The 17844-nt window shown below is 40.2% G+C and overlaps 1 protein-coding gene across 1 annotated transcript in view; it reads left to right on the plus strand.

Moving 5' to 3' along the window:
• LOC110587267 (solute carrier family 4 member 1 adaptor protein) overlaps positions 1–17844 on the plus strand; it is a 34323-nt gene continuing 16479 nt past the window's right edge. The window contains exons 1-6 of the mRNA XM_021697482.1: positions 1–663; positions 881–1073; positions 2964–3086; positions 4091–4151; positions 4465–4604; positions 17486–17646. Of these exons, the coding sequence (XP_021553157.1) occupies positions 1–663; positions 881–1073; positions 2964–3086; positions 4091–4151; positions 4465–4604; positions 17486–17646 (1341 nt within the window). The remainder of the gene's footprint in view (positions 664–880; positions 1074–2963; positions 3087–4090; positions 4152–4464; positions 4605–17485; positions 17647–17844) is intronic.

A 17844-nucleotide genomic window follows, 5' to 3' on the forward strand; every position in this document is an offset into this window, starting at 1 on the left:
ATGGCTGATGGTCCCTCTCAGTCCGAGCCTCTGGCTTTGCAAGAGCTCAGTGATGACTTCAAGAAGCCAACCCTGCCGGTGTCCCCAGTTATGCGGAGCAAGGCCCCGACCACCAATCCTTCAAACCCTGAAGAGGTGAAGAAGGAAAGGCCCGCGGCTCTGCTAGAGCCCGATTCCGGGGAACCTGAGGTCCCGCCAGCCCGGCCGGACAGCGGGGGCACCAGGAGTCCACCGAAGGAGCAGCCACAGCCCCCTACAGCGGCTCCTTCCCTTGGAGGCCCGGCCCGGGCTCCCCCTTACCGAGAGCCGCCGTGGGGTGGCCCCGCGACGGCCCCCTACAGCCTAGAGACACTCAAGGGCGGCACGATCCTTGGCACCCGTAGCTTGAAAGGGACGAGTTGCTGCCTTTTCGGGAGGCTGTCTAGCTGCGACGTGTGCCTGGAGCACCCTTCGGTGTCCCGGTACCACGCCGTACTGCAGCACCGGGCGTCCGGCCTCGAAGGAGAATGCGACGGCCACGGGCCGGGCTTCTACCTTTACGATCTGGGAAGCACCCACGGCACTTTTCTTAACAAAACCCGCATCCCACCCCGCACCTATTGTCGCGTCCACGTCGGGCATGTTCTTCGCTTTGGAGGCAGCACCCGGCTCTTTCTTCTTCAGGTAAGTAGAAAAACCTAGGATTGCAATCTCTGGAGTGCACCGGGCTGGGTTCCAGAGCTCCTTAAAGCTTTCACTGAGGGAGGAGATTCTCCCAGTCAGCGATGACAAAAGTGGAGGAGTCTGGGCCCTCTCCAGACCGCTCTACGCATTGCCATACTTCAGAAAGTGAATCCAGCAACCCTGAACTCTGAAAGAATTCTTTCGCTTGGTTCATCAGGGACCAGAGGAAGACCGAGAGGCAGAATCCGAGTTGACGGTAACGCAACTGAAGGAATTGCGGAAGCAGCAACAAATGATGTTGGAGAAGAAGATGTTAGGGGAAGACTCCGATGAGGAAGAAGTGGATACCGCTGAAAAGAAGAGAAATACTAGTAATCAAGATGATGAAATGGGCTGCACCTGGGGAATGGGTAAGAAATTAAAATTGCTGCCAGAGATTAATATTTTAAATTCATGACTAGGGGTATCATTAATTGTTTTCTATCATACAGCTTTCATGACTTTTTGAGATAGGTGAGACAAATACAATTTGGACATGAGATTACCAAAACCCACAGAGATTTGTTAACTTTTCTGATGTCAAACAATTGAATTATGGGCACTATGGATTTCTTTTAATGTGTTTTACATCACACTTCCTTGTTCAAAACTCTTCCTCAGCACACAACTAACTTATTATTTTTACCATTTAAATATATATAAATATATACATATAGTACTGACCTTGATTATCATCACTGGAGGGGATGGAGCTATATTCAATCAAATAACATGGAATGTTCAGTATAGGATAGTCCCTCAATTTTTTTGTACTTTATGTAAATTCCCTGAAATGTGAAATAGCTAATCAGAGAAAGCTTGTCCCTTAGCCAGAGGAATAAATTGAATTTTCCATAATGCCAGACATTTTGGAGGATGGGTATTCAGGATCTAGGAATATAAAAAGAAGATGGCCTTAATATGTTGTTGGGAAGACTGGATAAATATTATGAAATTACTTTTGTAAGTGCAAAACAAAAGCTAGAAACCGTAAGTATGCCAGAGTAAGGGTTCAGAGAAGGGAGTAATCACTGAGGACTTACACCTGCACTGTCCAATATAGTATCCATTACCTACATGTGGTTATTGGACACTTATGGTATGGCTAGTCCAAACTGACTTGTGCTATAAATGTAAAATACACTCTTGATTTCAAAGACTTAGTGTAAAAAAAGAATGTAAAATATTCATAATATTTTTTACTGAATACCTGATAATAATTTTACCCATTTCTCCTTCTTAATGTGGCTATGAGAAAATGAAAAACTTCTTTTTTAAAGATTTTACTTATTTTTTTAGAGAATGGGTGTGAGCAGGGGGAAGGGCAGAGGGAGAGGGAGAGACAGAATCTGAAGCAGACTCTGCACTGAGTGTGTAGTCCGAGGAGGGTTTCGATCCCACAACCCTGAGATCATGACCTGAGCCGAAATCAAGAGTCAGACTGGGCTACCCAGGCACCCTGAAAATGAAAAATGTCATGTACGGCTTTCATTATATTTCTTTTGGGCAACACTGACTTAAAATTTGGGAAAGTTTTTAAATTTACAAACAGGTCTTGAGCTGGAACTTGAAGGAAAGGAAAATTAGCCTCCAGGAAGCTGAGTGTTGAGTATGGTTTTCAGGGCAGAATTGATGATTTTAAGGGAGTAATGAGTTTACCAGTCTATTTGACAGATATGGTAAATATTAAGAAATTATATTGGAGGCAGAGTATTAGACCCAGGTGATAGAGAGCAGGAATGCCAGGCCAAGAAGCTTAGATTTTTTTCCATGGACAGAGTGGTAGGTAGGTAATTTTGTTTTTAAAATATAGTGATGGGGGTGTCTGGGTGGCTCAGTCGTTAAGCATCTGCCTTTGGCTGAGGTCATGATCCCAGGGTCCTGGGATCGAGCCCTGCATGGGGCTCCCTGCTCAGCGGGAAGCCTGCTTCTCTCTCTGCCACTCCCCCTGCTTGTGTTCCCTCTGTCTCTGTGTCTCTCTCTGTCAAATAAATAAAATCTTTAAAAAAATAATAATAATAAAATAAAATATAATGATGGAGGAAAAAAACAAAAACAAGGTGCCATGAAAACAAGTTTTAATTTGTCACACAATTTAGAAAAACTCAAGATATTTATACTGGTGATTTTGTCTTTGCCCCCTTCTCCCCCACCCCCACCTTTCTTTTCATTGATAACTGTATATTTATGCAGGCTGAATGGAAAGTGGGTGTCATTAAGACAGTCTCTTCCTATGTCTGTCTTTTCTTTCTTTCCTGTAGGAGAAGATGCTGTAGAAGATGAGGCTGAAGAGAACCCCATTGTCTTAGAGTTTCAGCAGGAAAGGGAGGCTTTTTATATAAAGGATCCAAAAAAGGCTCTCCAAGGTTTTTTTGACCGAGAAGGTATGTAAACAGATTCTGACCCTGCTAGTAAAAGGTATCCATAGCAGTGTTGTTTTGTAGATCTTCAGGGTACTTAGAAATGCTGTATTTTATCTGCTGTTCTCCTTAATCAGTTCTTGCTCTTGTGGTCGATTGCTTCAGGTTTATTTGGAAAATAGTAAAAGTCTTGTTAGTCTTCCCATCTTGGAAAAAAGGGATTGCCCTTTTTTTTTTTTTTTTTTTTTGTGACTTTCTCAAGTGATCCTAAACTTGGGTGGTGGGGAGATTGACCTAACTTCTTAAAATTTTTTGTTTCTAATTCATCTGATCTTTTGTAATTCTTAACATGGATGTCCACTTTATATGATTTAAAGAATGTTCCCACAGAGGATTGTTTCAACAGAGGTGCTTTGAGAAAATATCTGTGTGTGTGTATGAATATATATATGAATTGGTTACATTCTGCACTTAATATTTATGCTTCTAAAAACCAGGCAATTGTGACAAATTAACAGCTTACATCTACAACTTAAGTAAGTGTGAAAGCTGCTATGTAGTGGACAAAGCTGTTTTTAGAGAGTTGATTATTTTGATCTGAGTTTGCTTTTCTTTGCCTCAAGTTCATCCTAATTTTTTTTTAAGGATTTATTTATTTATTTTAGAGAGAAAATGAGACAGCAGGCAGGAGGGTCAGAGGGAGAGAGAGATTTCCTGAAGCATACTCCCTGCTGAGCACAGAGCGCAGCACAGGGCTCTGTCCCAGGACGTTGAGATCATGACCTGAGCCGAAATCAAGAGTTGGCCATTTAATTGACTAAGCCAGCCACCCAGGCTCCCCAAGCGCATCCTAATTTTATTATCAGATGATAATCTGTAGGAATAAGAAGTGGAATGCTTTGAAATTTAGTGTTCAGTGTGGTACGGGAACTCGATACTCTTACTTCACCTTTCCTCTCTTTTCCCTTTGTCTCAACTAGTAGTTTTCAGATGTTATTAAAATTGTTTTGTCTTTCTTCCTCCCACAGGAGAAGAACTAGAATATGAATTTGATGAACAGGGACATAGCACTTGGCTCTGTAGGGTGAGGTATGTTCTGTTCTCATTAATGTCCATTTCTGAAAAATGGTCAATTTCAGGTTATAGACAACAAACCCAAAGAGTAACTTTAGCCTTATTTTTAGGCTTTTCTTGAATTTGGGCCTTGATAATTTGGCATGTGGGGTGGGATGGGTCAGAGGTCTAAGGAAAAGATTTGAAGTCTGACCTTGGTAAGATAGAATGAGATGAATGGAGAGATTAAAAAGGCATGTCAAAAAATGACTATTATCACAGCATATTAGTTTTTTTCATGAGAATTGGAGCTTAGTACTGTGCTGTGATTTCCTCCAAACCAATACAGATTACCTGTGGATGATTCAACCGGAAAACAACTGGTAGCTGAGGCAATTCATTCAGGAAAGAAAAAAGAAGCAATGATCCAGTGTTCACTGGAAGCTTGTCGAATCCTTGATACTTTGGGATTGCTGCGTCAGGAGGCAGGTATGTGGGAACACTTCTTTTCCTTGGAAGAAAGAAAGAAAAGAGAGGGACGGAGAGAGAGGGGAGAGAGATACAAATAGATGGACAGAGGCAGAAAGAAAAAGAAAGAAGAGAGGAAAATTTAACACAGAAGGCAATAAAATATCTCTTTAGGGGGAAAGTGTAAATTGTCTAGAATTCTATGAAGTGAAAAGAAAAGATTCTGTATCTCAATACCCAAAGGAAGCCATTGTTTATATTCTCCTAGACATTTTTTATGAATATAGATGTGTGTTCAGAACTAGATCCTTTAATAAAAAGCAAACACTCATACACAAATGCATTTACATTACTTATACTCTTTCGTACTTACATTTTTAATGTAAGAATGGATATTATCTATGTGATTGCATTAAATTTATCTCATTTAAAAAACCTGTCTGGTTATATCATCGTTTATTAATAAAGGCTTATGCTATATTTTTGTTTATTCTAAAATTAGTTTTTATTATTGCAAAGTAACTTATGTATAGTTTAAAACTACCAAAGGCTTGGGGCGCCTGGGTGGCTCAGTCATTAAGCGTCTGCCTTCAGCTCAGGTCATGGTCCCGGGGTCCTGGGATCGAGCCCTGCATGGGGCTCCCTGCTTCGCGGGAAGCCTGCTTCTCCCTCTCCCACTCCCCCTGCTTGTGTTCCCTCTCTCACTGTGTCTCTCTCTGTCAAATAAATAAATAAAATCTAAAAACAAAACAAAACAAAAAAACTACCAAAGGCTTATAACAAAATATACCTATTCCTTGCCCTGCCCCTCCTCAGTCTTCAACCTTGGAAGGCTTTTTAACTCTTTCAGTTATTCCTTTTGGCATTTAAAAATATCCATATTTCCAATAAGGAAGAGTATGCTACTTTATTTTGAGTCATTTATTTTATTTTTGTTAATTTATTTATTTTTATTTAAATTCAATTAATTAACATACAGTGTATTATTAGTTTCAGAGGTAGAGGTCAGTGATCCATCAGTCTTATATAATACCCAGTGCTCATTACATTACGCACCCTCCTTAATGTCCACCCAGTTACCCTATCCCCCCAACCCCCTCCCTCCAGCAACCCTCATTTTGTTTCTTATGATTAAGAGTCTCTTACGGTTTGTCTCCCTCTCTGATTTTGTCGTTTTATTTTTTCCTCTCTTTCCTTATGCTCCTCTGTTTTGTTTCTTAAATTCCACATATGAGTGAGATCATATGATAATTGTCTTTCTCTGATTGACTTATTTTGCTTAGCATAGTACTCTAGTTCCATCCATGTTGTGCAAATAGCAAGATTTTATTTTTGATGGCTGAGTAATATTTCATTGTATATATATCTATATACCACATCTTCTTTATCCATTCATCTGTTGATGTACATCTGGGCTCTTTCCATAGTTTGGCCATTGTAGACATTGCTGCTATAAACATTGGGGTGCAGGTGCCCCTTCGGATCACTACATTTGTATCTTTGGGGTAAATACCCAGTAGTGCAATTGCTGGGTCATAGGGTAGCTCTATTTTCAACTTTTTGAGGAACCTCCACACTGTTTTCCAGAGTGGCTGCACCAGCTTGCATTCTCACCAACAGAGTAAGAGGGTTCCCCTTTCTCTGCATCCTCACCAACATCTGGCATTTCCTGACTTGTTAATTTTGGCCATTCTGACTGGTCTGACTGGTGTATCTCATTGAGGTTTTGATTTGTATTTCCCTGATGCTAAGTGATGTTAAGCATTTTTTCATGTGTCTGTTGGCCATTTGTATGTCTTTTTTTTTTTTTTTAAGATTTTATTTATTTGACAGAGAGAGAGAGAGCATGCACATAAACAGGGGGAGGGGCAGAGGCAGAAGGAGAAACACGCTGCCCGTTGAGCAGGGAGCCTGACGCGGGGCTCAGTCCCAGAACCCTGGGATCATGACCTGAGCTGAAGGCAGACACTCGTTCCATTGATCTATATGTCTGTTTTTGTGCCAGTACCGTACTGTCTTGATGACTACAGCTTTGTAATAGAGCTTGAAGTCCAGAATTGTGATACCACCAGCTTTGGTTTTCTTTTTCAACATTCCTCTGGCTATTCGGGGTCTTTTCTGGTTCCATACAAATTTTAGGATTATTTGTTCCAGCCCTGTGAAAAAAGTTGATGGTATTTTGATAGGGATTGTACTGAATGTATAGATTGCTCTAGGTAGCAATATTTATTCTTCCAATTCATGAGCATGGAACGTTTTTCCATTTCTTTGTGTCTTCCTCAATTTCTTTCATGGGTGTTCTATAGTTTTCTGAGTACAGATCCTTTGCCTCTTTGGTTACGTTTATTCCTAGGTATCTTAGGTTTTGGGTGCAATTGTATATGGGATCAACTCCTTAATTTCTCTTTCTTCTGTCTCGTTGGTGTATAGAAATGCAACTGATTTCTATGCATTGATTTTATATCCTGTGACATTGCTAAATTCCTGTACGAGTTCTAGCAATTTTGGGGTGCAGTCTTTTGGGTTTTCCACATAGAGTATCATGTCATCTGTGAAGAGTGAGAATTTGACTTGTTCTTTGGTGATGATTCGGGTGCCTTTTATTCTTACTGTTTTCTGATTGCTGAGGCTAGGACTTCTAGTACTATGTTGAACAACAGTGGTGATAGTGGACATCGCTGTCTTGTTTCTGACCTTAGGGGAAAACTCTGAGTTTTTCCCCATTGAGAATGATATTCGCTGTGGGCTTTTCTGTAGATGGCTTTTATGATATTGAGGTATGTTCCCTCTATCTCTACACTGTGAAGAGTTTTAATCAAGAAAGGATGCTGTACTTTGTCAAATGCTTTTTCTGCATCTATTGGGAGGATCATATGGTTCTTGTCCTTTTATTTATGTAGTGTATCACATTGATTGATTTGTGGATGATGAACCACGCTTGCAGTCCAGGAATAAATCCCACTTGGTCGTGGTGAATAATCCTTTTAATGTACTGTTGGATGCTATTGGCTAGTATCTTGGTGAGAATTTTTGCATCCATGTTCATCAGGGATATTGGTCTGTAATTCTCTTTTTTGGTGGGATCTTTGTCTGGTTTGGGGATCAAGGTAGTGCTGGCCTCATAGACAGAGTTTGGAAATTTTCCTTTCATTTCTATTTTTTGAAATCACTTGAGAAGAGTAAGTATTAATTCTTCTTTAAATGTTTGGTAGAATTCCTCTGGGAAGTCATCTGGTCCTGGACTCTTGTTTCTTAGGAGATTTTTGATTGCAGCTTCAGTTTCCTTGCTGGTTATGGGTCTTTTCAGTTTTTTATTTCTTCCTGTTTCAGTTTTGGTAGTTTAAGAATTAATTAATTAATTAATAGATTTTATTTATCTGAGAGAGAGAGGGAGAACACAGAGGGAGAGTGAGAGGGAGAAGCAGACTCCCTGCTGAGCAGAGAGCCTGATGTGGGACTCAATCCCAGGACCCTGGGATCATGACCCAAGCTGAAGGCAGACCCTTTACCAACTGAGCCACTCAGGTGCCCTCAGTTTTGGTATTTTATACGTCTCTAGGAATGCATCCATTTCTTTCAGATTGCCTAGTTTGTTGGCATATAGTTGCTCATAATATGTTCTTAAAATTGTTCGTATTTCTTCGATGTTGGTTGTGATCTCTCTTTTTTCATTCATGATTTTATTTATTTGGGTCCTTTCTCTTTTCTTTTTGTCAAGTCTGGCCAGGGGTTTATTGATTTTATTAATTCTTTCAAAGAACCAGCTCCTAGTTTTGTTGATCTGTTGATCTGTTCTACTGTTCTTTTGGTTTCTATTTCATTGATTTCTGCTCTAATCTTTATTAATTCTCTTCTCCTGCTGCATTTAGGCTTTATTTGCTGTTCTTTCTCCAGCTCCTTTAGGTGTAAGGTTAGGTTGTATTTCTTGTTTCTTGAGAAAGGTTTGTGTTGCTATATATACTTCCCTCTCAGACTACCTTTGCTGCATCCAAAAGGTTTTGAACAGTTGTATTTTCATTTTCATTTGTTTCCATGAATTTTTAAAATTCTTTTTTAATTCTTTAGTAGGATGCTCTTCAGCCTCCATGTATTTGAGTTCTTTCCACATTTCCTCTTGTGATTGAATTCCAGTTTCAAAGCATTGTGGTCTGAAAATATGCAGGGGATGATCCCAATCTTTTGGTATCATTGAGACCTGATTTGTAACCCAGTATGGATCTATTCTGGAGAAAGTTCCATGTGCACTCAAGAAGAATGTGTGTACTGTTGCTTTAGGATGGAATGTTCTGAATATATCTGTAAAGTCCATCTGTTCCAGTGTGTCATTCACTTGTTTCCTTGTTGATCTTCTGCTTAGATGATCTGTCCATTGCATTGAGGGGGGTGTTCAAGTCCCCTACTATTATTATATCATTATTATTATTTTTTAAAGATTTTATTTATTTATTTGACAGAGAGAGACACAGTGAGAGAGGGAACACAAGCAGGGGGAGTGGGAGAGGGAGAAGCAGGCTTCCTATGGAGCAGGGAGCCCAATGCGGGGCTCGATCCCAGGACCCTGGGATCATGACCTGAGCCAAAGGCAGACATCTAACGACTGAGCCACCCAGGCACCCCTTATTGTATCATCATTGATGTGTTTCTTTAATTTTGTTAATTGGTTTATATAATTGGCTGCTCCCATGTTAGGGGCATAATATTTACAGCTAGATCTTTTTGTTGAATGGATCCTTTAATTATGATATAGTGTCCTTCCTCATCTCCAATTACAGTCTTTAGTTTAATGTCTAATTTGTCTGATATAAGGATTGCCACCCCAGCTTTCTTTTGATGTCTATTAGCATGATAAATGGATTTATACCCCCCACTTTATTTATTTATTTTAAAGATTTATTTATTTGTCAGATAGAGCAAGAGAGCAGAAGCAGAGGGAGTGGCAGGCAGAGGAAGAGGGAGAAGTAGGCTCTCCGCTGAGCAGAGAGCCCAGTGTGGGACTCGATCTCAGGACCCTGGGATCATGACCTGAGCCAAAGGCAGACGCTTAACCAGCTGAGCCACCCAGGTGCCCCTCCACCCCCTCACTTTAAATCTGGAGGTGTCTTTGGGTCTAAAATGAGGCTCTTGCAGACAGCATATTGATGGGTCTTGCTTTTTTATCCAATCTGGTTCCCTGTGTCTTTTGATTGGGACATTTAGCACATTTACATTCAGAGTAACTGTTGAAAGATATGAATTTAGTGTCATTGTATTACCGGTAAAGTCACTGTTTCTGTATATTTTCTCTGTTCTTTCTGATCTGTGTTACTTTTGGGCTCTCTCTTTGCTTAAAGGATCCCCTTTAATGCTTTTTGCAGGGCTAGTTTAGTGATCACAAATTCTTTTAGTTTGTTTGTCCTGGAAGCTTTTTATCTCTCCTTCTATTTTGAATGACATCCTAGCTGGATAAAATACTCTTGGCTGCTTATTTTTCTCATTTAGAACCCTGAATATATCATGCCAATCCTTTCTGGCCTGCCTGGTCTCTGTGGATAGGTCTTCTGCCAGTCTAATGTTTCTACCCTTGTAGGTTATGGACCTCTTGTCCCGAGCTGCTTTCATGATTTTCTCTTTGTCTCTGAGATTTGCAAGTTTCACTATTATATGTTGGGGTGTTGGCCTATTTTCATTGATTTTGAGGGGGGGTTCTCTTTGCCTGATGGGCTTGAATGCCTGTTTCCTTCCCCAGGTTAGGGATGTCCTCTGCTGTAATTTGCTCCAGTATATCTTCTGCATCTACCTTCTCTTTCCTCTTCTTCTGGGATCCCAATTATTCTAATATTGTTTTGCTTTATGGTATCGCTTATCTCTTGAATTCTCCCTTCGTGATCCAGTAGTTGTTTACCTCTCTTTTTCTTAGCTTCTTTATTCTCCATCATTTTGTCTTCTACATCACTAATTCTCTCCTCTGCTTCATTTATCCTAGCAGTTAGAGCCTCAATTTTTTTTTCTTAAGATTTTATTTATTTGACAGAGACACAGTGAAAGAGGGAACACAAGCAGAGGGAGTGGGAGAGGGAGAAGCAGGCTTCCCGTGGAGCAGGGAGCCCAATGCAGGGCTCGATCCCAGGACCCTGGGATCATGACCTTAGCTGAAGGCAGATGCCCAACAACTGAGCTACCCAGGCGCCCCAGAGCTTCCATTTTTAATTGTATCTCATTAATAGCCTTTTTTATTTTGACTTGATTAGATTTTAGTTCTTTTATTTCTCCGGAAAGGGATTCTGTAGTGTCTTCTATGCTTTTTTCAAGCCCAGTGAAGTATCTTCATAATCGTTATTCTGAACTCAGTTCGGACATCTTATATCCATACTGATTAGGTCCCTGGCAGTCAGTACTGCTTCTTGGTCTCTTTTTTGAGGCTAGTTTTTCCATCTTGTCATTCTAGCTAGAGAAAAAGAGATGAATGAGAGAACAAATACTAAAATGGCAACAATGACCCCAGAGAAATAGACACTAAACAAGTCAGAAGAGGCCCAAAACTGGAAAAAAAAAAAAAAAAAGAGAGAGAGAGAGAGAATATTATCAGACAGATGAACAGAATAGAGAATACACTGGATCCTCTGTGTATTTTGGTCTGTTTGTTAGAAAACTAGACCCCAAAATTGTAAAGAAAGAAAAACTTATATATGTACAAAATTAAAATTAAATACAATGAAAGGATAGAATATAACTAAAAGTGAAAACTAAAAAAGATTTAAAAAGAAAAAAAGTTGATGAAATCAGAAATTGGTTGAAAAAGAAAAGAGAAAAAAAATTAAAGATGAAAGAATCGTAGGGGGAAAAAAAGCCATGAATTCTATATACTACTTTCCCCTAGTGCTGGAGTTTTGCAGTTACCTATGATCAGTAAACTTGGTCTTAGCCAATGTTCTTGCTGATCTTCTCAGGGAAGGGCCTGTTGTGTTGATTCTCAAGCGTCTGTGCCCCAGCAGAAGTGTACCGCCCTTGCCAGGGGGCCAGGCTAAGTAATCTGCTCCAGATTGCTCTATGTGGCTTTTGTTCCCTGAAGGCTTTCCATGCCACTTTAGAGGATGAGAATGAAAATGGCAGCCTCCCAATCTCCAGCCCCAGAGCTGAGAGCTGGGGCCCTACTCCTCAGTGGGCTCTCAGGGAAAAGCAGTCAATCATTCCTGTCTCTCTGGTCTCTGTTTGCACTCCATGCTCACCTAGCAGGTGACAGATTGTCTCTATTATCAGACATGTGGCCTTGTTTCAAGTCTCCAAACCCTGAAGACTTCTGCAGTGCACGCCCCCGGCGCTCCTCCTGGGGGATGAAGCGCGGGTCTTGCCACAGTTCTGCTGCTTGCTGGGCCCCTGTTCAGTCGCTTGACTGTGCTGCAGTTCACAGTTAATGGCAACCTGAGCTAAGAGCCCACTCCTGTGCACGCTGATTGCAGCCGGCTTCCCCACTCCAATGCCTGGGAACTCTGACATACTCAGGCACCCCTCGTCTTCCTGTGACCCTGGGGATCCTGAGACCACAGTGTCCCAGCTAGGGTTCTGCCCCCACTTAGCCACCTGAGTGATGTCCCTCACCAGAGCAGACTTCTAAATGTGCTAAATGTTTTGTGCTCTGCTGCTATATCACTTTCTGGTTCCGGCTTATGGAGGCTCCCTTCCCCCATGGTTTATCTTCCGATATATTGCCTCAGATTCACTTCTCCGAACCTCCTACCTTGCCGAAAGTGGTTGCTTTTCTGTTTGTAGAATTGCGGCTATTTTCTTAGATCTTTGGTTGAGTTCACAGGTGTTCAGAATGATTTGATAGCTGTCTAGCTGAATTGCAGGGACCAGACGAAACTAAGGTCTCCTACTCCTATGCCATCTTGTGTTATTGACTTTGAGTCATGTATTTTAAAACATTATCTACTGACTTAAATTAGTATTTACATGATTATGTTTATGCAAATATTAGTCGCAACTGAGCAGTTTTTTCTTTTTGTTTTTCCTAAAGTGAATAATTGTGTTTGTTTTTCATGTGTTTGGATTTTATAGCTCTTGGTCATTCTTCTCTCACCTTTTAATAGCCTTTCAGTATATTTTTCCACATGGTCAATCACATTCAGTAATTGATCAGTTCTGACTCTTTTGAAAACATTTCTCCTGAAGAGCACTATTCTTTTAGGGCTTATTGCTCTCTAGACTTGCTGCAGGACTGACGCCTGGGTGGCTCAGTCAGTTAAGTATCTGCCTTTGGCTCAGGTCATGATCCTGGGGTCCTGGGATTGCGTCCTGCATTGGGCTCCTTGCTCAGTGGGGAGCCTGCTTCTCCCTCTGCTTGCAGCTCTCCCTGCTTGTGCTCTCTCTATCTCTGAAAAATAAATAAATAAAATCTTAAAAAAGAAAAAGCTGATATAATAGTAGAGGGCATGGATGATGATAGTCTTCAGTGGATTTCACATCTTTCATTTTTCTTGGTCTACTCTCTTGTTTTGGTGGACATCCTCTAGTGGATTCCTGAGAAAGGATGTATAGCAAGTAAACTTTATTAAATTCTCCATTCTGAAAATATAATTATGCTAGCTTTATTCTCAGTTAATAGTTTGGCTGGGAGTAGAATTCTAAATTGGAAATAACTTCCTTCACAACTTTGAAGGTATTACTCTTATCACCTATATCCAGTGTTGCTCGTGTAGTCCAAAACTGTTCAAACCCTGATCAATTATAAGTTATTTTTTCCCCCCTTTCACTAGAAGTTTGAGTTTCCCTTTGTTCTCAAGGTTCTGAAACTTAACTGTGATGTACCTTTCTGTTGGCCTATTTTCATCCATTTTTCTAGGTACTTATTGGGTCCTTTGGTCTGGAAATGCCTTTTTTTTTTTTTTAAGATTTTATTTATCCATTTTAGAGAGAGTGAGCAGGGTGGAGGAGCAGCAGAGGGAGAGAATCCTAAGCAGACTCTGTGCTGAGCCTGGAGCCCGACTTGGGGCTTGATTCCATGACTCATGAGATCATAACCTGAGCCGAAGTGAAGAGCCAAAGTGAAGAGCTGGAGGCTCAACTGACTGAGCCACCCAGGCGCCCCTGATCTGGAAATCTTTGACAGTTCAGGAACATTTCTGGAATTATGCCATTAATCATTTCATCCCTCTGTTTTCTCTTTCTCTCTGGAATTTTGCTTAGATATTGAACATCTTAGACTGACCGTCTCAAGTTTCTGTCTTTTTTTTTTTTTTAAGATTTTATTTATTTATTTGACAGAGAGAGACACAGCAAGAGAGGGAACACAAGCAGGGGGAGTGGGAGAGGGAGAAGTAGGCTTCCCGCTGAGCAGGGAGCGTGACATGGGGCTCAATCCCAGGACCCTGGGATCATGACCTGAGCCGAAGGCAGATGCTTAATGACTGAGCCACCCAGGTGCCCCTTTTCTTTGCTTTTTTTATCTCTATATCTTTTTGTTCTTTCTGGGAGATTTCTGCAGCTTTATCTTTCCGTCTCTATTTTGCTATCAAGATTTTAATTTCCAAGGCTCATTTTTGTCCTCGAATATTCATTTTTTTAAAGACTTAATTTATTTATCAGAGAGAGCGCGTGTATGCCCATGAGAGCACAAGTCGAGGGAGGAGCAGAGGGAGAGAGAGAGAGAGAGAGAGAGAATCTGAAGCAGACTCCATGGGGAAGCAGAGCCTGACACAGGACTTGATCTCACGACCCTGAGATCATGACCTAAGTCAAAATCAAGAGTCTCATGCTTAACCAACTGAACCCCCCAGGCACCCCTGAATATTCATTTTTAAAACATAATATGCTATTGTTGTCTCATGGATTGTAAGTAGCTAATCTCACTGCTAATCTGTGCTCTCCAGGTTGCCTTTTCTTTTTCTTTGTGTGGTCTCTAGTCTGCATGTTAGAGGTATTTCTCAGTGGTGTAGTCCTTGGTTGTAGATTCTTATTTGGGGACAAAAAAGGTGATTGACAGCTTGGATTATATAGGTGGGACTTACTAACTTTGAGCAACAATATGGAATGATGTTGGTGGGCCTTTTGTTGGGGAACTCCTCATTTAAATATCCTTAGGTTTTTCCTCTTCTGCAGGCAGGATTCCTCAGAGAATATTCTTCCAGTCTCCTGCATGAAATTTCTAGAGCTAAGTGCTGGAAGATGGCTGAGCAGATTCTCAATATTCACCTATTTTCAGGATAGTACTATTTTTAGAATATAGTACCCATGCCCTCAACTCAACTGGTCAGTCCACAATGCAAAGACTTTCTGTCTTACCCTTTCTAGAGATTAACTTCTGGATTTTTTCTGGGGATGGGAAGGAGGTAAGTAGGCAGGGAAGGGGATCTGTTTCTTGACAGCTTTTACTCTCGTCTGCTTATTTTAGCACTACTAACCATCCCCAGTTCAAGATCCTTTTGTAGATTCTACAGTATCATCAGATTGATTCTCGGCTTTCCTCACTGTTGGTTTAGGATTCATCTTTTTTAGTTCTGCTAATTTGGTTTCCACTTGTCTGTCTATTTTCTAATTTCCAAAAATTTGGTGTTGCTATCCCTTCTCCCATTCTCCCTGTCTTTGTAGATTTAGAATTTTTATTTGTTTGTTTATTTTCTAAGTAAGCTCTCTACCCAACATGGGACTCAAACTCACAACCCTGAGATCAGGAGTTGCATACTCTACCAACTGAGCCAGCCAGCTGCCCCAGTAGATTAGTGTTTTATTTATTTATTTATTTATTTAATTTATTCATTTATTTTTAGATTAATGTTTTTTATTTTTTTATTTTTAAGATTTTATTTTATTTGAGACAGAGAACAAACAGAAGGAGTGACAGGCAGAGGGAGAAGCAGGCTCCTCGCTGAGCAAGCAGCCTGATGTGGGACTTGATCCCAGGACCCTGGGATCATGACCTGAGCCGAAGGCAGACACTTGACCGACTGAGCCACCCAAGCATCCCTAGATTAATGTTTTTTAAAAAAAATCTTTTTACTTCAGCTTTAGTGGGATATGGGGAAAGAATGAAATTAGATATGTATGTTCAGTGTACCATCTTAACTTGGAAATTATGAAGTTTATATTAATAAAGACTGTTTGGGTTGTAAATAATAGAAACCCAATTCAAACTAGCTTAGGGAGAAAAGTTATTGGCTCCAGAGCCTGGGAAGAGTAGTTTACAGGATTGAAGGAAGAAGTGCATGAACCAGGACCTTAAGTTCTGGTCCTATCAAACCAGAACTCTCAGTATCACCAGGACACTATAAAACTGTATATGTGTATCTGTGTGATCTGTTTCATGAGCACATGGTTTTATTTTGCAGATAGATTCTTACCCTGTGCGGAAAAGCTGGCTGCTTACAGAATTTATATCTTCCCTCTTTCATAACTTCATTGGAAAAAGAGCCCTTTTTTCCTTATATCTAAATATAAGTATGAGGATTCTTTTTTTTTTTTTAAAGATTTATTTATTTATTTATTTGACAGAGAGAGAGAGATAGCAAGAGCAGGAACACAAGCAGGGGGAGTGGGAGAGGGAGAAGCAGGCTTCCTGCCGAGCAGGGAGCCCGATGTGGGACTCGATCCCAGGACCCTGGGATCATGACCTGAGCCGAAGGCAGACGCTTAACGACTGAGCCACCCAGGCGCCCAAATATGAGGATTCTTACTGATTGGCTTTGGTCACTTGACTACCCCTAATCCAGATGGAATGGGGGAGGAGTTTTCTAGAAGAAAAGGGGTACTTTTACCAGAACAAGGGGAGTAAGATGGCACAGGGTCAAAAAAGTAATAGCTACCATAGTCCCCTCTTGATGAGCTTTCCAGATTTTTCACTGTTACAAACAATGTTGCATTGATATCTGTAGGATAAATTCCTATAAGTGGAATTGCTAGGTCAATTGGATTTTAATTATTGACAGATGTTATGAGTTTGATCATCAAAAAGATTGTATCAGTGTACATTCCCACCAACTGTTTGAGAGTCCATTTCCCCATACTGTTGCCAAATTGGGCATTATTAATCTTCTCATGTTTTCTCTAGTCTATAGGTAAGAAGTGGTATCTCATTATTTTAATTTGTATTTTTTATTTTTTTATTATTTTTTATAAGAGTTGAGGATACTATGGCTAAGATTTTAGTTATTTATTTGACAGAGAGAGACACAGCGAGAGAGGGAACACAAGCAGGGGGAGTGGGAGAGGGAGAAGCAGGCTTCTCGCAGAGCAGGGAGCCCGATGCAGGGCTCGATTCCAGGACCCTGGGATCATGACCTGAGCGGAAGGCAGATGCTTAATGACTGAGCCACCCAGGCGCCCCTTAATGTATATATTTTTAATTATTAAAAAGTGTTGAACATCTTTAAAATTTTTTTTGGCCATTTATGTTTCTTTTTCTGTGAACGGCTTTCATTATCCTTTAAAAAATTTTTGGATTATTGGCCTTTTCCTTGTTTATCTTTTTCCTTTTTTTTACACATTGATTTTTGAGAACTTCTTGCTCATTAAATAAATTAGCCCTTTGTTTTAATTCTTTTATTGTGGTAAAATATACATAACACAAAATTTACCATTGTAAGCATTAAGTGTATTAAATACATTAACATTGTTGTGCAACCATCACTACTATCCCTCTCAGAAGTTTCTTATCTTCCCATATTGAAACTTTGTACCCTCTGGTTGCTAACTTTTCATTCTTCCTTTTCCCCAGCCCCTGGTAATTACCATCCTACCTTCTATCTCTGTGAATTGGGCTGCTCTAGTTATTTCACTTAGCATAATGTCCTCCAAGTTTAACTCTTTGTTTTTATATGTAGTTTGACAGCTTGTTGAGTCTTCAAATAGTTCATGGTAATATTTTAAGCTGCTTACCTACTTGTCTTCTTTTCCTTTAAACTCATTTAATTACCATTTATTTTATCTCCTAGTATCTCGGAAAAGGAAAGCCAAGAACTGGGAGGATGAAGACTTTTATGATAGTGATGATGACACGTTTCTTGATCGGACCGGCCTGGTTGAAAAGAAGCGTCTGAACCGAATGAAGAAAGCTGGGAAGATTGATGAGAAGCCAGAGACCTTTGAATCATTGGCAAGTTTTAATTATAGAAGTAGCTGTGGTAGTTTAATTTTTAAATAAGATAATGTATTATTCAAATTTGTTTTATAATTATAATTTTTAAAGCAGTAGCATTGAAATTTGGTACTGAAGTATAGCTTTCTTGATCTGTAAATTTGATAGTAACAAACAGTCTTACTCAAGTTGGAAAAAGTTTGGCTTGCTGCTAGA

Source organism: Neomonachus schauinslandi, chromosome 10 (assembly GCF_002201575.2).
Source record: "Neomonachus schauinslandi chromosome 10, ASM220157v2, whole genome shotgun sequence".
Lineage (NCBI taxonomy): Eukaryota > Metazoa > Chordata > Mammalia > Carnivora > Phocidae > Neomonachus > Neomonachus schauinslandi.